General features: G+C 43.0%; 1 protein-coding gene across 3 annotated transcripts in view; it reads right to left on the reverse strand.

Moving 5' to 3' along the window:
* Window positions 1-10,454: 10,454 nt before the first annotated feature.
* Window positions 10,455-20,564, reverse strand: part of ZNF385D (zinc finger protein 385D) — a 506,733-nt gene continuing 496,623 nt past the window's right edge. For all 3 annotated transcript variants that reach the window (XM_077491412.1, XM_077491413.1, XM_077491411.1), the window contains one exon: window positions 10,455-11,720. In XM_077491412.1, coding sequence (XP_077347538.1) covers window positions 11,487-11,720 — 234 coding nt within the window. In that variant the 3' untranslated portion in view covers window positions 10,455-11,486. The remainder of the gene's footprint in view (window positions 11,721-20,564) is intronic.

The following is a 20,564-nucleotide window of genomic DNA, read 5'->3' on the forward strand; positions in this document are numbered from 1 at the left end:
AAAGGCATCTGCAGGAGTTAGTGGGTGTTGTGTGCCTCCAGCACAATATACACCTGTATCTACCCTTTATTGCTGTTCTCTAATAGAGCCATCTGCAGGGCTTAGTGGGTGTTGTGTGCCTCCAGTACAGTATACCCCTTTATCTACCCTTTATTGCTGGTGTTCTATAATAAAGGCATCTGCAGGAGTTAGTGGGTGTTGTGTGCCTCCATCACAATATACACTACCCAACTGCTGTTTTACCCAACTCCCTTCAGGCCATTACCATGTCTGGAAATCCAGCAAGGAGAGGCAGACAGGCGCGAGACGATAAAAGAGGGCAAGCAGGCTCTGTGTCTAGAGACAACAGTGCTGGTCGTGGACGCGGTGCATTGTCATCAGCACGTGGCCATGGAACACGCTTGTCCTTCTTTTCGGCAGCTGAACATGTTGAGCCGCAACATGCCAACGACTTGGTAGAGTGGATGACCAAGCCCTCTTCATCCTCCTCATCCTCTCTCACCCAGTCTCAGGGTACTAGCAAAGTAGCTGTCAACGCATCGTCTTCCCTCGTCTCAATGTCATCATCAGTGACTCCTTCCCTAGACCCACCACGTCCTCCTGAGGAGTCTCCTGAACTCTTTGAGCACAGTGTTGGGTACATGCTCCAGGAGGATGCCCAGTGTTTTGTAGGCTCTGATGATGACACTCAGCTATAGGAAGGCAGTAGCGTGAATACAGAGAGAGGGGATGCTCAAGAAGGACAGCAATCTGGCAGTCATGTTCCACAAGCTGCAGCATACTGCCAGGTTTGCTACAGCGATGAAGAGGGAGGGGATGATGAGGGCACTGACTTCACGTGGGTGCCTGGTAGGAGAGAGGAGGAGGAGGAGGCACATGTCCAACGAGGCAGGATGCCCTCCGGGGGCCAGCTTAGGGGCAGCACACCGACTGAATCACACCGCAGAGCTCCGCCTGTGCAGGTTGGGCACCACATGCTTGACCAGACATATGTTGACCTGCCATGCAGCTCGTTGGCAAGCGTACCTCAAAGACCCACACCAAAGAACAAAGCGGACCTCTCCTTGCTCCTCATCAGCTGGCATCTCCAATCCCACTAGACCTTCAGTCCTCTCTGAAACCTGCTCTGAGAGGAATGAAGGTGTAGAATTAGGTGTGTCACAGCCAAGTGCTTCCGGGCACTCTGCTAGCAGTACACCCACGTCTGATTATAGCAGGCAAATGTCCCTGCCCCAGCTGCTGGACCGGCGAAAGAAGTTCACTCCCAGCCATCCACATGCCCAGCGGTTGAATGCTAGCTTGGCTAAATTGCTAGCACTTCAACTGCTGCCTTTTCAGTTGGTAGACTCGGCCCCCTTCCGTGAGTTTTTACAATGTGCGGTTCCTCAGTGGCAGGTCCCCAAACGCCTTCTCACGGAAGGCGATTCCGGCTCTCTACCAGCATGTGGAAGGCAATGTCCTTGCCTGGCTGGACAGGGCGGTCAGCGGTAAGGTGCATATTACCGCTGACTCATGGTCCAGCAGGCATGGACAGGGACGTTACCTGTCTTTCACGGCCCATTGGGTCACTCTTCTGGCAGCTGGGAAGGATGCAGGACAAGGTGCAGTAGTGTTGGAGGTTGTTCCGCCACCACGCCTCCAAAATGCTACTATTGGTTGTGACACACCTCTCTCCTCCACCCCCTCCTCTTCTTCTTCCTCCATGGCCTCTTCCAGTGCTCTGTCCTCAGAACCAGCGGTGCTCCGTAGGCGTTCCAGGGGCTACGCAAGTACGCAGGCAAAACGATGCCATGCCGTGCTTGCGCTGGTTTGTTTGGGGGACAGGAGCCACACTGGGGCGGATGTTTTGTCAGCTCTGCAGGGGCAGGCCGAGAGGTGGTTGACGCCACGCCAGCTTAAGCCAGGAATGGTGGTTTGCGACAATGGCACCAACCTCCTCTCCGCCCTCCGACAGGGACAACTGACCCATGTGCCCTGTGTAGCTCACGTCCTTAACCTGGTGGTGCAGCGGTTCTTGGGCAGGTACCCGGGCTTACAGGATGTCCTGAAGCAGGCCAGGAAAGTCTGTGTGCATTTCCGCTGATCATTTAATGCCTGTGCTCGGCTGGCTGAGCTCCAAAAGGAGTTGAACCTGCCCAAGAACCGCCTTATATGTGACATGCCCACCAGGTGGATCTTAATGCTGTCCATGCTGCAGCGGCTGCACACGCAGCAGAGGGCCATCAATGAGTACCTGTGCGACTACGGCACCAAGACAGGGTCAGGGGAGCTCGGTTTTTTCTCACCACGCCAGTGGGGCATGATCAGGGATGCATGCACTGTCCTGTCACCGTTTGAGGAGGCCACAAGGATGGCGAGCAGTGACAGTGCATGCATCAGTGACACTGTACCTCTTGTCCACCTCTTGGAGCATACGCTGCGTGGAATAATGGACAGGGCACTTGCGGCAGAACAGAGGCAGGAAGAGGAGGACTTTCTTGCCTTTCAAGGCCCCCTTTATCCAGACAGTGTTCCTGCTGTGCCACCCATCACACAGGAAGAGGATGAGGAGGAGGAAGAGGAGGAGGAGGATGATTGTGTCAGCATGGAGGTGGAGGCTGGCACTCAGCATCAGCAGCAGCAGCAGAAGTCTTGTAGGGATGATTTACAGTCCCAAGAAACACGTGGACTTGTACGTGGCTGGGAGGAGGTAGCTGCGGATCATGTTGTCCTTAGTGACCCAGAGGACTCCGGACTGAATGCCTCAGCTAACCTACGCTGCATGGCCTCCCTGATCCTGCAAAGCCTGCGGAAGGATCCTCGTATTCTTCGGATCAAGGAGAGGGACAATTACTGGCTGGCCACTCTCCTTGATCCATGGTACAAGGGTAAGGTTGCCGACCTTATCTTGCCATCGCAGAGGGAGCAGAGGATGAGACATCTCCGGGAGGCCTTGCAGAAAGGTCTGTGCAACGCGTTCCCAGAGACTGGGAGGTTAAAAACTCCTGGTCCTGGACAACGTGTTGCTGAGGCATCGGTCAGAAGGAGTGGTGGAGAAGGTGGCCGTCTGACTGATGCTTTCAGACAATTTTTTAGTCCGCAGCCCCAAGGTATGATCGGTTCCAGCAACCATCGCCAGCGTCTGATTTACATGGTGCAGGAATACCTAGGGGCAAGGTCAGACTTGGACACCTTTCCCACCGAAAATCCTCTGGCTTACTGGGTCTTGAGGATGGATCACTGGCCAGAGCTTGCACAGTATGCAATTGAGCTACTGGCCTGTCCTGCATCCAGCGTTCTTTCAGAACGCACCTTCAGTGCTGCTGGTGGCTTTGTTACCGATCACAGGGTGTGCCTGTCCACCGAATCAGTTGATCGACTGACCTTCATCAAGATGAATCAGTCTTGGATCACCCACAGCTACCAAGCACCTGAAGCTGATGTAACCGAATAATTTTTTTTGAAATATCACATCCCTTCAAGACTGCCTATGCTGATGCTGAGTGACTGTCCTGTTATGTTGATTGTCTATCCTCTTCCTCCTCCGCTGATATGTTGGAAGAACATTTCTGGTTCTGGGTGATGCCATCAGCCCAATTTTTCTGCCCCTGTTTAATAGGGGCGTTTAATTACAATTTTTGATGCAATGCTTTGCAGCAGGGCTAATTCCTGCAATAAAACTAGAGTATATGGGAGAGGTTGCAGTGTCGTGGCACCAGCACCAGTGGCTAAGGCCCAATTTTTCTGCCCCTGTTTAACAGGGGCGTTTAATTAAAATTTTTGATGCAATGCTTTGCAGCAGGGCTAATTCCTGCAATAAAACAAGAGTATATGGGAGAGGTTGCAGTGTGGTGGCACCAGTGCCTAAGGCCCAATTTTTCTGCCCCTGTTTAACAGGGGCGTTTAATTACAATTTTTGATGCAATGCTTTGCAGCAGGGCTAATTCCTGCACTAAAACTAGAGTATAAGGGAGAGGTTGCAGTGTCGTGGCACCAGCGCCTAAGGCCCAATTTTTCTGCCCCTGTTTAACAGGGGCGTTTAATTACAATTTTTGATGCAATGCTTTGCAGCAGGGCTAATTCCTGCACTAAAACTAGAGTATATGGGAGAGGTTGCAGTGTCGTGGCACCAGCACCAGTGCCTAAGGCCCAATTTTTCTGTCCCTGTTTAACAGGGACATGTAATTACAATTCTTGATATAATATTTCACAGGAGGGCCCGTTCCTGTGCCCACCCAGAGTAACTGTGAGGACTTACAGTGTTGTGGCACCAGCACCACAACCACCAAAGGTAAATTTTTCTACCACTGTTCAACAATGGCATGTAATTACAATTCTTGATATAATCGTTCACAGCAGGGGGCTCCAGCGCCCACCAAGAGTCACTTTGAGGGCTTACAATGTTGTGGCAAAACCAACACCTTGTTCCGCCATTTCTGCAGAGCATATAGGGCAGGCCCCTATTTTCAAACATCCAACTTACAAACATCTCCTACTTGCAAACGGAAGGAGACAACAGCAAGTGAGATGAAAAAAGATGGACGACAAAAAAATATATACAGGGGTGATAACCCTTCCCTATGTTTTCCAAACTGGAGCTACACTTTAAAAATGTACCAGTTGAAAATTACAAACAGATTCAACTTAACACAACAAACCTACGCAGTCCCTGTCTTGTTTGCACTGCCTGTATACTGCTGTTCTGAGTATATAGGGCCTGGGGGCCACGCGCATTTCCTTTTTTTAATATGGGTACGGGGTTCCCCTTAATATGCGTACAAGACCCAAAGGGGCTGGTAATGGGCAGGGAGGGCTACCCATGCCATTTTTCTCAATGATTTTCAACCATATTGCAGGAACCAGATATAACATTAAAACCGCAAGCAGTTTTAAATGATGTTATTTCTGTTTAATGTCATTTTTCTGCAGGGACTGTTCTAAACACGGGAAACATGTGGCACTTCACAGGCATACCACAGACACCCTCCAGTATCTGTACCTTATACAAAGAAAACGCATACAAAATACTATATTTCTGGTACCTGACGCCAAATGTACTCCATGCTATATATCCCTCAAGCTCAGATAGATGCTGGCGTTGCCAGGGAGACAGGGGCACCCTGCTCCATGTTTATTGGAGCGGCCCTAAAATTGTTCCATTTTGGACAGAAATCCAGCTCTTGCTATCCCGCCTCTTTGGAGCTCAGATCCCCCTGTCTCCAAAATTTTTCCTATTGGGAGTCTCACCTCTACGGATTTCTAAACCTTCCAAAAAATTGTTAAGACACATACTTACAGCTGCTAGATGCCTAATTGCCCTCCACTGGAAGAGACAAGTCCCCCCATCCCAGGAGGACCTATATGCTAGAATAAAAGATGTAAAAATTATGGAAAAAATTACAGCCAGACTACAAGACAGGTTGGATACCTATTTCCCCCTTTTTTATAAGTGATCACATTCCCTCTGTTCTCATCTGCGTAAGAGCTGGGGGAGGAGAAACAGAAGCTTGCCAGTGAAAGGCTACGCAATGGGGAGGGGGGAAGTCAGGACAAGCCTGATCATTGGAGGCGGGGCAGCTCCAGACAATTTTTTTTGGGGGGGGGGGGGGCTGCTGTGGTGGTGTTGCAAGTGGGGGAGCAAATGCTCTAAATATCCCAATTAGGACCTGTAATGATAACCCCAGAAAGTTCCAGGGTCAGAAATATCCCCTAGAAAGTGTAAGGGACAGAAATGCTATCTCCCAGCAAGTGTAAGGACAAGCAATGATAACCCCCAGGATATGTCAGGGCCAGCAATAACCTCCAAGACATGTCAAAATAATCAAACCTCAATGTGGCACAACATTGAAGCTTCGGCCCAGCACATAACTTAACACCCAGAACAACAGAATAATTAAAGTGGCATTCAAGGTTCACCTTTAAAAAAAGAAAAAAATTAAATAACAGATGTTTTACTTTTCTGTTCTGTGCAATTGTTTTTCACAGAGCAGCCCTGATCCTCATCTTCTCGGTTCCCCCACTGGTGCTCATGGCTCCACCCCCTTGGTGCATGCTCGCTCCCCAGCCCTTCTCTATGCGTCCAAAAGGTAAATAGAGCTCTACTCGCTAATCATTGGCTCTCTGGGAGTTCCTGGACATCTGAGGCTCTCGGGCACATTGCTGGATTGAGAGAGGGCTCAGGCAACTATTAGAGGGGCTGTGGGGGGAGAAACACACAGAAGGTTTTTTTACCTTCATGCATACAATGCACGAAGGAAAAAAAGTTTCATCATTTACAACCACTTTAACCCCCAGATTGGCGCAGTAATTAACTCCAAGCACAGAACAATATCTAATCTCCAGATCAGTACAATAAGTAACCACTGGCTTGGCACAATAACAAAAAAGTCTCCAACGCTGCACAATAATTAATTCCCAGCAAACCACATTACTTAACCCCCATCACTGCACAATCATTTTTTGTGACACACACAACATAGCCTATAGACTGAAGAGATCAGTCCTATGTAGCATTTAGAGTATGAGGGTTAGGACAGTGTACAACATTACTGTGCCCCCTTGTACAATGATGGCAGGGGAGGGCTGGCAGCCTTAGGCCTGGGAGGCAAGTACAGTCAAGTGGCCCATAGAACCAGTGGTGGCAAAGTGATGGATCGGGAAAAGAGTCTCTAAGGTTTTTCATGATCACAAAGGTGGGGGGTAGGGAGTACAATGTGGCCCTCCAGGGCCTGTGGGGGACTTGTACTACCATGGCCTCCAGGAACTAAACTGCAAACAAGTCCTTGTATGAATGCCTCAGAGCTGAGGACCTGACCCCCCCCCCCCGGAACTAGTGACAAACTACAAGTCCCAGCATTAACCCCTGAGATCTAAGGATGTGTCCCATTAGGTCCAACGGGTTCATGCTGTGCCCTGTAGTCCTTCACTAATGGGGGCATGACACATCCTCAGCTCTGAGGGGTTTAAGCTGGGACAGTGGGACCTGTAGTCCTTCACTAGTTGGGAGGAGGCAGGGGTGTGTGACACATCCTGAGCTCTGAGGGGTTCCTGCTGGGACATTTAGTCCTTCACTTTTGGGGTGTCACATCCCCAAAAGTAAAGGACTACAAGTCCCAGCATGAACCCTGGCTGAGATTTAAGGATGTGATCGCCTCCTCTGCTGCCAGCTCATGCTCCCATTACACACATATGTTTTAATTCATTCACTGCTCCCAACATCACCCCAGGCAGCTTGACCACAGGCTTTAATAGGCTTCAAAATAGAGTGGACTCGGAGAGCAGAGCATTGCGCTCAAAGCCCACCCAGGTGTGTTAGAAAAGCAATTGAACATTTGCTTTTCTAACACTGAACCGCCTCTCTGACAATCAGGAAGAGTGGGTCTGATACCTATCACCTGATTGGCAGAAAGGGCAGGCGCTCCTATAGGATGTCTAGCAGGAGGAAAAGCATGATGGAAGCATAGAGAACACAGGAGCTGCTGCCTGTCACACAGCTCCCTGCCGTCACTCACTGCCTGACCCACCACTAAGATGGGGTAAGTGCCGGTCAGACATCAGGCAAAGTGGGGTGCTGGTTAAATGCCCATGGGGGGTAACATTGGCTGCAATTGATCGGTACAGTGGCTGCAATGGATGGCAGAGTGGGGCTGCAATTGATGGGGTTTCTTTTCAGTATTTTTTAGTTTGCACCCCCCAAAAAAAAAAAACATTTTGAGCACCAGCCACCACTGACAGAGAGATATATCACTCCAAATTGTCCACACAGAGGCCACCCCTCAAGAAAATTGCTTGATTCCTTTATCAACATAGTAAAGCCTTGTACACACTACTAGTTATATATTTATTTATTTTACTCAATCCAGCAAGTTGAACAAAAAAAAAACTGAAGGCTCTTGTTGGAGCCACTGAGCATGAGCAAAAGTGACCTGGGCATTGATCACTTTTCAGTGGAGTGGCAGTGCCTGCTTCAAGTGTGTGCAAGCCTTTGGGTGCAGACTAGTGTGCTGCAGTTTGGCAGTGCTTATGTACACAGTTTTCCCTAGCCACAGTCCCATAGGTTTCTTTTAGGCTGTGCGTTTTTGCTGCAGGTTTTTTTTATAGCGCACCAAAGATGCAGTCATTTTTGTGCACTTTCAGAAAATGCAGCAAAAATGTGTAAGCTAATAGAAGTCTATGGGACATGCAGGAAGACAGTGAGATTACCAACACTACAGCCAAACTGCAGCAGACCAGTGTGAGTCCACTACATAATACATAGGAGCAGGTACTGCACAAGGCTGCTGAAAGAAACCTTCTTATCTGCAGAGAGAAGGGGGAGAGGTCGGTCACAGCTCACTCACTTGGAAGGAAGGACCCAGCAGGCAGAAGGCTCACTGGCTCGGCTATCAGCTTCCTGAGCGTCCCATACACAACACTGACGGATCTCAGTTTGAACGTTTCCGCCCACACATCCTATTCACAGATGCAGCACACAGGCTGCCTGGAGTTTGGGCGGGCACAGTGAGAGAGGGGGCTGGAGGAGACAGAGCGGATCCACCCTCTTCCATTCGGCTGTGCTCAGTTTGAATGGAATCAATGGACACAGACTGTCAGCTCAGAAGCAGGGACCAGGACTATGACATGATAGATGTCCGCTCACAGCTCTAACGTTCCTGCATGCTTCTGGGCTGTTATCCAGCCCTGCCAACCTCCCTCCAAAGTCACCAGAGCAGTAACACACTGCCAAGTGCACATGCTCAGTTCCCAGATGGCAGCATATCAGACTTTTTACTGGGAATCAGAGCAGCCTAGGGGGAAATTGCATCCCTGCCCCCCAGCCCAGCCCGCCCCTGAATGATGGTCACTGTGCCTCCCCCCAGCCAATGGATAAAATGCAATATGGAAATGAGTGTGATTCTACATTTTGACCAGACATTGATACACTTTAAATGTGAAGTTTCGCTTATCCTCTTCTACCGCTGTTGCAACTTTTTTTCTTTTTCTCCTTTTCCTGACAGTACCTGCTTCCTTTGCTTTTCTCTACATGGGAAGAGCAGTAGTCTGTTCTCCCCTAGCCCACATTTCTACAGACCCTTGGCTTTCAGTAAATATGTAATGTTTTTGAGGCTTCCAAATAATTATCAGACCAATACTGAGCTGAGCACTTAAACTTGTGCACAAAAACAAAGAAAAAAAGGGTTTAAAGGCCACTATAGTGAAATATATTATTTCTGGTAACTGTATATGATTAATAACTTTAGTGAATTCAATATATTGATTCCCTTTTTTCTATTTCACATCTCTTGTATTTATATTTTTCTCCATCTTTACGTGCAGGCCAAGCTCTTCAGCATGTGTTTAAATGGCAAATTCAGCTTTTGACATGCTTCACTCCAAAGACATGCTGGTAGGTTAATTGCCTTCTGTCCAAAAATTGGCCCTAGTATGTGTTAATGCTAATGATAGCCAAATTAACCCTTATTTCTAGAATAAATGTATTTCAAATTTGTTTGAATTTTGGAAGCAAACCTCAAAAACTTTCTATTGTAGTTGAGATGCTGAAAAAATGCTGTCAACTATGGGTAGGCAATTAGTTCTGGGGGGGGGGAGCTCTTACTAAGAACTATTAGGGGAGTGTAAAACACTGGGAAACTGGGTTTGTATAAATAAGTAATTATTTTCTACATTAGCTTATCTGTTACAAATTTATAGTAATATGTTTTATTTTATAAAGACATTTGTTAATGTATTCTGTTATTTATAGGCATGTACCAGGCTTTATACACTAGAAAAACGACACTTTGCAGCAGGTTTTTTAGCAGATGCTAAGCTGTGAAACCAAAGTCTATCTGACTGTAGAGCTGTTGTGTAAGAGAGTACCAATCCACTGCACTTTCTGTGAATACACATTTAATAATTTATTTCACTTTATGGCACGTATCTTCCTTAATCTGATAAACACAATAAATTATTTTTAATTTGTATTTTCTTCATTTGAAATGAGCTATGTTGTTTTCTTTTAAAAACGAATACATTTGGTAAAATCCATGAAAATAGCTCCAAAAGGCAAATAAAATATATATAGGTATAGTGAAAAAGCAGGAACTATGTTTAAAACACAGAATGTATTTCATTTAAACATATTCCCTAAATGAAAATTACATTGCACTGTTTCCCCATTAAAAACAATCTTACAACATTAAAATTAACTCCCACTATGGAAAGTTAATTTAACAGTTCAGCTATAAATCCCATAGCATATTTAATAGAAGCCTATACCATAATGGCTGAGCAGCAGGAATACATCTGTGTGTTATTACAGAGAACAGTATCACATACATGAAAAGTCTAGGGACAATAGTCCACACATACACACATGGCACATATAATACATTACATACTGTATTTCATTCACTAAATGACAATCCATAATACAGCAGTAAACATATTTAGATGAAGATACACATAATCTCCTTAGCATTTTAGTTTTTTTTAAATTTTGCTTGTATAGAGCCCAAAATATCTTTAAAGAAACATTTATAATGTATTTTGGAAATGCCAAGATCAGCTAATGACTTTTTTCTCTAAATAGGACAACATATAATACTACTGCTTGAAAAAATACCTATAGCTTCCAATAAGTTTAGGTACCCAGCAAGCCTTAAACTGAGCATGACTTGGATACCATTCACAGTGTTTATACATTGGGCACCAAACATCTCCTCACCTCTGAACTCGTTAGGGTATAAGGGTCAAATGTGTCTTTCAAAGCTAAAGGAGAATACTACTTAAACTACAGAGAGCCACTTGGCTTCCCCTGCATGCTATGGCTGTTGGTATTGTATTTTGGCAAATGAATAAAGGTGTCTGAAAGCTTCTGGTCTTGCCCTAAGCAACTAGGTTCCAAATATATTTTTTTCAGGAGAGATTATAGAATCCAAAAAGATTAGTTGCTATGGACAAGACAGATACATTTTCTTTTATATATTCTTGATACAAGAAGTTGGGTGTTTCTAAAAGCACTTAGTCAGTAGAAGAAAGAAGACCAGAGATACCATTGCTGCACTCTGTAGCTATTCTAGAGTTTCTCTATGAAAGGAACAAAGGTGATATCATTTGAACAGGTCCTCGATAGTCTCTGCATCTCAGAAGTTCCCCAAATTTAGTTTATTCATTTTTAGATTTCAGGATTCTTGGTCAAAAGTTGAGGTTACCCTATTAAATTACATATTGACAACCTGAAACTTAACATTATTTTGCCTTTAATGCTAATAAAGCGGCAAATACATAGGCCAGGAAATATGTTGCCACACATTACAGCAATTTAACAAGAAAACTGCACATTAGGGAATGCTTACATTTAAGAAAATACGACCTGTGATGTTTATCTCCAGCATTTTCTGCTATGAAAAGTTCTGGCTTACTTTAGAGTTCAAACTATAAATAACAATGCATAGTTCTTTTATATATTTTTTTTTATTTTGTTTTCGAAAAAAAATTATTGCAGTACAGTCATCCCTGCTTCAAGTTCAATAAGGAGCAAACAAAACAGGTGTGTGAGTGGTCCGTATTGGTCCAGGAGCTGGCCTCAGGAGTGCTGGAGGAAGTGCTGATGTTTGGAATAGTGTGGCTGCTGGAGCAGTTCGGAGGTTGAAAGATGAATTCACAGCCGCGGCGCAAACAGCGGCAGCTGCTGCAAGTGGATTTGATAGGATCCGTGCTGTTAATGGCTTTAGACGCTGTTTGGAAAAAGCTAATTTTATCTATTAGAAAATAAAAATAAATGAGTTAGTAATTTAATCTGTATAATTGTCACAATAACAATAATAAAACGAGAACACTATAAAATAAAGATAAATACTGTAAACTACTACAAAATGTACAATTTCATAATTGGTAACATTTGAATAATATAAATCAATCATGATAATTTCATTCCACAAAAGTTTGCTCTGTATACTGATGTACTTATTGTATAACCCTATGGGCCTGATAATGTGTCATTTTTTTCTTTGTCATTCTTTGTTATAAGTTATAAAAAAATTCTATAAAAATTTATTGATGCAAAAAAAAAAAAAAATATATATATATATATATATATATATATATATATATATATATATATATATATATATATAAATCAGTCATATCTTTACCACTTCAGCCCCAGAAGGATTTACCCCCTTCCTGACCAGAGCACTTTTTGCAATTTGGCACTAACTGTCAATTGTGCAGCCATGCGACGTGGCTCCCAAACAAAATTGGCGTCCTTTTTTTCCCCACAAATAGAGCATTCTTTTGGTGGTATTTGATCACCCCTGCGGTTTTTATTTGTTTCGCTATAAACAAAAAATAGCGACAATTTTGAAAAAAAACACATATTTTTAACTTTTTGCTATAATAAATATCCCACAAAAATATATAAAAAAATATTTATTTTCCTCAGCTTAGGGCGATACGTATTATTTTACATATTTTTGGTAAAAAAAACGCAATAAGCATTTATTGATTGGTTTGCACAAAAGTTATAGCGTCTACAAAATAGGGGATAGTTTTATGGCATTTTTATTAATATTTTTTTTTTACTAGTAATGGCAGTGATCAGCAATTTTTATTTTGACGGCAACATTATGGCAGACACATCGGACAATTTTGACACATTATTGGGACCATTGGCATTAATACAGCATTCAATGCTTTAAAATTGCATTGATTACTGTAAAAAGTCACTGATAGTGAAGGGGTTAACCAATAAGGGGCGGGGAGGGGTTAAGTGTGTCCTAGGGGAGTGTTTCTAACTGACTGGGGGATGGGCTTGTGTGACGTGGACAATGATCGCTGCTTCCGATGACAGGGAGCAGACGATCAGTATCCTGTCATTAGGCAGAATGGGGAGATGGTGTGTACATCAGCATCTCCCCGTTCTTGAGCTCCGTGACATGATCGCGGGGATCCGCATGGTGATCAAGTCAGTGGGTCCCGCGGGTATGTTACTTTGCCCAGTCATGCCCTTCTGCTGAAGTATATATGCCAACAGCGGTCGGCAAGTGGTTAAAACATAAACTTTATCACCAGCAAGAACACCACCACCATCGGTCATTATTATTATCATAAACGGGTAGCACTTATCCGTTGCTTTACCGTGTATGTACTAGTATTAAAATAGAGGCTTGCATAGTCTCTCCGGATATTAAATAGAATACTACACTTTAAACCCATTTGGCCATACTGATGTCTTTCAGGGAAATAAGAGCCCACCGTTTTTGTATTTCACAAAAAAAAGTTACATTTACAAAAAAGGCAATACAGTTAATGTAGTACAGTTTGAATCAGCTAAGTATTGCACATTCTGGCAGCTCCTACACACCATAGGACCTTCATGATAACCTTGGGTTGCGGTAGGAATAAGTAGTTCGGAATTGCCACATCATAATATTAGGGTACAAATATAAATCCATAGTTACATGGAGGTCCTGGCCCAGCTAAATTAATAAAGAATAACTCCTGAAAAAATTCTACTGGGTTAAAAAATAAATAATAGTCAGGAGATGTATGCCACCTCCTGGCTCTCTGGCTGTTATTTACAATTAAGTAGTTAGGAATTGAAAAATCACATCCTAATATGTAAATACAAGTTTGTTTCAATGATAAAATATATACAAACCCAGCACGTCATGGATTGACAAAAATCTAAACCGTGAAACTATTTTGTTTACTCAAAAACTGTTTGTGGTTAGATATTCTTAATATGGGGTTGAACATCAACCTGTAAGCATCTAGTTTGTGCTTATGGAAAGAAATATTTTTAAACCCATCCTGGTTCACAAAAGTGTGATTTCAGATGTCCCACACAATTGCATAACAATGGAAGTCACATTGTATTTAATGGGGGTCATTCACATCAATACGACTGAGGGTGTATAATTTTTGGAGAAGATCCTGTACTTTATTGGTGCAATTCCAGCATGATTTTGTCCCCATAGACTTTAATAGAAATGCACAGAAATCACATGTGCATTCAATCACAATGCGAGTTGGCAAGCATTTTAATTTTTAATTTTAACCTTCGACTTTCCTCGCAGTCAAATAAGTAGTGGTAGTAGTAGTACAATAACACACAGCTATAAAATTGCATCAACACTGCAAAAAAGTCGCACTATATCATTGCACTTGAAATCGGATCAAAATCATATCCCACTAGCGTGAACCAGGTCTTAAATGTATTCCAATTATATGGGCTTAAATGCTACAGATTAATATTACACTTCCAGTGAAAGTAACTCAGCTCTCTAGTCATAGCACAAAGGTGCCTTTGAAGCATTATTTCTGTTCTTAAATATTAATGAACAATGTAGATGTAAAAGCAGCTATATTGTAGAAGAATGACTACATGCAGATTGGGGCAATTAGAAAGCAAACTGACAAGGGTATTCCCTTGCTTTTAAAGCAGCACAGCTAAATACTTTTGTAAAATATTAAACATATCTAGATTATTAAATTAGCATAAGACGTAGATAGCAAGCTAGTAAAAAATTAAAACCATATTAAACATACACGTTTTCTTGTTTTATTTTCTCTCTCAAGATATGCTATATTCAGATAAGAGAAATGCTTTTACAGAGTGCTTATCTTAATTTTACAGTGAAACACCCTGGAGGACAAAAATCCATTCTTGCATGCAGAATGTTCTAATAGCTGTAGATACTTTCATTTGATGATTGAAAATGTTCAAAAGATGTTCTTTTAAGATAATAATTTTTATCAAAGGATTCACTAATTTGGAGAGAAAAACAAGCCTACAAGCAATTATAAAAGTTTAAGTGGTGTTTACTAAATGTTATTTTGAAATAAGATGAAAATATAAGTACTTTAACTTATGTTATAATATAATCAAAAGTATGGTTAAATTAATAGCACATACTTGAACTGATATAGTATTAAAAACCCATTGATGGAACAAGCAAATAATACCTACCAACATATATATAGACATTATAGAAGATGATTGGATATCAATTGGTTTAGCTTTTTATTACGAAAACATATTAAAATTAGGAAGTTAGTGTTCCCAGACAAAATATTCAAAATGTATTTCAGTGTTTGACTGGCAAAGCAATATCATGTGCAACACAGTTCTATATTGACTAGTAATGTGCTTTGTTGTTATATAGCAAAGTAATTAACACCTTCCCTTCCCATCTGGTCCATTGTAAAATGTTAGCTGGGCAGAAGCACTGTTGTTCAGGAAGGACGTCATATAATGGGACACTCTCCGGCACGTTCTGTCACCTGCCGTTTCCACTTGACATTACAGATGACAGATTACTGTACTGTTCCACTGACAGTACTAGTAAACGCTGAATGAGTACTTTTAATTTAAAAAAATGGTTGGTTATAACTGTAAAATTCAGTTATAAGCACTCACAGTGTGTAAAAAATAAGAAAATCTGTTCACCTCCCCAGAGTAGTACAGTTACACTTACTGTGGTAATACTGTATTGCTCTGGTTACTGTATGTACAAAAAAATGAAAATAAAAAAAATAACGAAAATAATAATAAGAAAAAAAATGCATTTGATTACATACTGTCACCAGTCAGTGTTTCTTATCACTGCCACACCAGTTAAATGATGATGCTTCACTGCACAGTATGTTAAAAAGTTAAATCCTTTTTTTTATTTCTTCATTTTACAAAAAATTTGTGACAATAAGTTACAACTTCAAAAAATGTGCCATGCCTCTTACTAAATACATTGGACTGTTTACTTTCCAAAAGGGGGTCATTTGTGGGATATTTTTACTGTCCTGGCATTTTTGGGCCTCAAGAAATGAGATTCCCACTGTGTCAGCATAGGCAGTGTGGTGGCCCCATCCCTATATGTAGAACAAAAAAGTACCCCCTAAGTGGGACTTTGACAGACCACCAACACATGCAATGGAAGTATAAACTTTCATATTTATTAATATACAAAGTAGTAAAACCAAGGACCTCGGGGCTTTCACACTGGAGACACAGCAGTGGCTCTTTCAGGGCACTTTGCAGGTGCTATTTTTAGCACAGTAGTTCCTGCAAAGCGCCCCAGTGTGAAAGTGGCCTTGTTATGTGGCCAGCCTAAGGCACACCTGTGCAATAATCAGTTAGCTTTTTTATATTTTCCTGTTATTTAAATATGCAGAGCACAACAATTGCCACATTATATGCTAATGCTTTGGTATGATCACCTTTACCTAGTAGGCACTGCCAGTAGAAAACAAACATGCATTTGGGAGGGAAACATTTTTTCCTATAAAAGACCATTAAAAAGTAACCTTTAACCACTTGCCGACCGCCGCACGACGATAAACGTCGGCAGAATGGCACGGGCAGGCATAAGGGCGTATATGTAAGTCCCTGCCTTCCCGCGGGTGGGGGGCCCAATCGGGCCCCCCCCCCCCGGTGCCTGCGGCGGTCGGCATTCGTTCGGGAGCGATCCCGGACGAGGGGACGGCCATTCATTCATGGCCACCCCCTCGCGATCGCTCCCGACGAATGAAAATCCTCCGTGACATCACTTCCTCTCCTGTAATGTAAACACAGGAGAGCAAGTGATGTATTCTCTCCTCCGTGTCGGCACCGAGGAGAGAGCATCGGTGAGTTGCACCAACACACCACACATACAGTAGAACATGCCAGGCACACTCACACCCCCCCTTTACCCCCCGATTACCCCCCCAATTACCCCTGCCCCCCCAGTCACAGTGACACCAATTGCATTTTTTTTTTTTTTGCATTGGTGTCATTTGTGACTGTAATAACTGTTAGGGCAGTTAGGGTTAGCCCCCTTTAGTTCTAATGTACCCCCCTAACCCCCCCAATAAAGGTTTAACCCCGTGATCACCCCCCGTCGCCAGTGTCACTAAGGCTGGGTTCACATTGCAGCGGTTTATGAGAACGGATGTGATTCGCACCGCACTGCAGTGCAAATCACATCCGATCTCTGTGCGATTCGAGTTCAGCCATACAGATAGTATGGCTGAATTCGCATCACACCCGCCGCACCCGCCGCAAATTCGCACGGGACCCTTTTTTTGGTCCGCAGCAGAATCGGATCGCATGGGTGTTCACACCATGCGATCCGAGTTTGCAGATTGCACTGCGATATGCGAACTGATCTGGGGGTGTCATTAACATTTCACTGACACTCCCAGCAGTTCGCATAGGGCAGTGTGAACTGCCGCCAGGAGGCATGCGATGCGGGAACCCGCCGCGGATTCGTGGCGTTCCTGCATCGCTCCAGTGTGAACCCAGCCTAATAAGCGATCATTTTTCTGATCGCTGTATTAGTGTCACAGGTGACGCTAGTTAGGCAGGTAGGTATTTAGGTTCGCCGCAGCTTTTTATAGCGCTAGGGACCCCCATATACTACCGCATAAAGCCCCCTGATTGCCCCCTAGTTAACCCTTTCACCAGTGATCACCATATAATGGTTACAGGTGACGCTGGTTGGTTAGTTATTTTTTTATAGTTTCAGGGCACCCGCCATTTATTACCTAGTCCCACTAGTGTACCCCTAAATTTAGGGGTGTCTACTTTCCAAAATGGGGTCATTTGGTTTTCGGGGCCCCGTATGCGGCTAGGCTCCCAAAAAGTCCCACACATGTGGTATCCCCGTACTCAGGAGAAGCAGCAGAATTTATTTTGGGGTGTCATTTCACATATGCCCATGGCATGCGTGAGCAATATATCATTTAGTGACAACTTTGTGAAAAAAATAAAAAAATAAAAAAGTTTGTAATTTTCCCGCAACTTGGGGCAAAATATAAAATATTCCATGGACTCAACATGCCTCTCAGCAAATAGCTTGGGGTGTCTACTTTCTAAAATGGGGTCATTTGTGGGGGTTTTATGCCATCTTGGCATTTTATGGCCTTCAAAACTGTAATAGGTAGTGAGGAGTGAAGTCAAATATTTACGCCCTTAGAAAACCTGAAGGCGGTTCTTGGCTTTCGGGGCCCCGTACGCGGCTAGGCTCCCAAAAAATCCCACACATGTGGTATCCCCATACTCAGGAGAAGTAGCAGAATTTATTTTGGGGTGTCATTTCACATATGCCCATGGCATGTGTGAGCAATATATCATTTAGTGACAACTTTGTGAAAAAAAAAATAAAAAAAAATTAAAGTTTGTAATTTTCCCGCAACTTGTGGCAAAATATAAAATATTCCATGGACTCAACATGCCTCTCAGCAAATAGCTTGGGGTGTCTACTTTCTAAAATGGGGTCATTTGTGGGGGTTTTGTGCCATCTTGGCATTTTATGGCCTTCAAAACTGTAATAGGTAGTGAGGAGTGAACTCAAATATTTACGCCCTTAGAAAACCTGAAGGCGGTTCTTGGCTTTCGGGGCCCCGTACGCGGCTAGGCTCCCAAAAAATCCCACACGTGTGGTATCCCCGTACTCAGGAGAAGCAGCAGAATTTATTTTGGGGTGTCATTTCACATATGCCCATAGCATGTGTGAGCAATATATCATTTAGTGACAACTTTGTGTAAAAAAAATAAAAAAAAATTTTTTTTGTCATTATTCAATCGCTTGAGGCAAAAAAAAAAATATTCAATGGGCTCAACATGCCACTTATCAATTTCCTTAGGGGGTCTACTTTCCAAAATGGGGTCATTTGGGGGGGTTTTGTACTGCCCTGCCATTTTAGCACCTCAAGAAATGAGATAGGCAGTCGTAAACTAAAAGCTGCGTAAATTCCAGAAAACGTACCTTAGTTTGTAGATGTGACAACTTTTGCGCAAACCAATAAATATACAGTTATTGACTTTTTTTTTACCAAAGACATGTGGCTGAATACATTTTGGCCTAAATGTATGACTAAAATTGAGTTTATTGGATTTTTCTAATAACAAAAATTAGAAAATATCATTTTTTTTCAAAATTTGCGGTCTTTTTCCATTTATATCGCAAAAAATAAAAATCGCAGAGGCAATCAAATACCATCAAAAGAAAGCTCTATTTGTGGGAAGAAAAGGACGCAAATTTTGTTTGGGTACAACATTGCATGACCGCGCAATTACCAGTTAAAGCAGCGCAGTGCCAAATTGTAAAAAGACCTCTGGTCATTTACCAGCAAAATGGTCCGGTCTGAAAGTGGTTAATAAAAAATGAACAACCTAATATATTAACATCTCAGAAAAAGACAAAATCAGTGAACTGGCAGATGTTTGAACCTGAGTAGTAAACCGTGGTTGGAGCATATTTTGTTTAAGACTTGATCAGCTACTGTAAGAGGGAAAAAAAATATACTGTCTACTGGAATTGACCAGCTAGGACTGAATTTTATTTTTCAAGATTATTTTAGCCTTGCTTCATATGTACTTTAAAACCCAATGTGATTACCCTAATTACAATTATGGCATAATACAATTAAGTTATCTAAAGGTTTAGGTTATCTTAAATTACTTTCAATCAGGAGTAGGGAATAGAAATAATGTTTTCAAGAGTTTGCAAAAGCTGACTTTTACTAGAATCAAAGTGTATGCCTACACAACAAAAAAATAATTTCTTCAATCCATAAACATTCCCCCATGTTATATCCTTAATAATAAAATAGAGTCATATTTCTCTTTTACCAGTGGGAGAATGGAAAAAGAAGCACATGTAACATTGTGCCTTCAATTCCAGTCCTCAAGCTGCACAGCAAGAAGATACACATTATCCTGCCAGTCATGAGCACATGAAAAGTGGACCCAGTCTCTTCCTCTGCCAGGGAGCCAATCTCAAACAACCTGACTCCAGGATCATCTTCACAACTATCCTAATGCCTCAGCTAGGGACACTTAAATAGCAAACTCAAATCCTGGCTCCCTTGCGTGCCCACCCCCGTGCTGAAGCTCTAAGGCTCCCCTACTGCGTAGGTCCCAAACTCTGAGGAGGGGTAGCCCAGGACTTGTATAGCAGAGAGACTGGAAGCAGAAAAATTGGGCTGGGCATACAAGGAAGACAGATGTGTTAAGCTTCTTTTTGTCCCATGCACCTCTGTGCTCTTTCTGGTTCCTCAGTATCTATCCCACAGCAGATCTTTGAAAGATAGTTCCCTTTCAATGATCCCTAACACAATTTACCTTGCCCCTCAAATCAGCCCTTTCAGCACATCTCTCTCCCATAATTGCCACCAGCAAAACCTGCCTTTGCCCCTTCCCACTCAGTGTTCTTACAGCAAATCCCTATCATAAGGTCCCCTTTCTTATTACACTGTCCCCACCCATCATACAACAGATACCACCCTGCCTGAGCACAGTACATCCCTTTTCTTCACATACATCCCACCATTAATTTCTCCAACACGTCTCTCCTGCAAAATACTACTTACTGCCATAATCTCTTCCACTCCTCTGCTGCATATACTGCCTGCTGTCTAATGCCTAACACTTCTCTTGTGCACATATTGCCTGTTAGCATGCTATCCACACTTCTCTCCATCTCATACTACCCACTAATATATACTTTACATTCATCTACTGCACACATGGACACACTTTTGGACACACTGCAAAAATGGACACACTTTTGCTAGTCCCTGTTGAACTACATAACCCCACCAGTTGTCATTGCTCTCCA

This window comes from Lithobates pipiens, unplaced genomic scaffold (assembly GCF_037356315.1).
Source record: "Lithobates pipiens isolate NorthernLeopardFrog02 unplaced genomic scaffold, aLitPip1_a1.2 Scaffold_19, whole genome shotgun sequence".
In the NCBI taxonomy this organism is placed as follows: domain Eukaryota; kingdom Metazoa; phylum Chordata; class Amphibia; order Anura; family Ranidae; genus Lithobates; species Lithobates pipiens.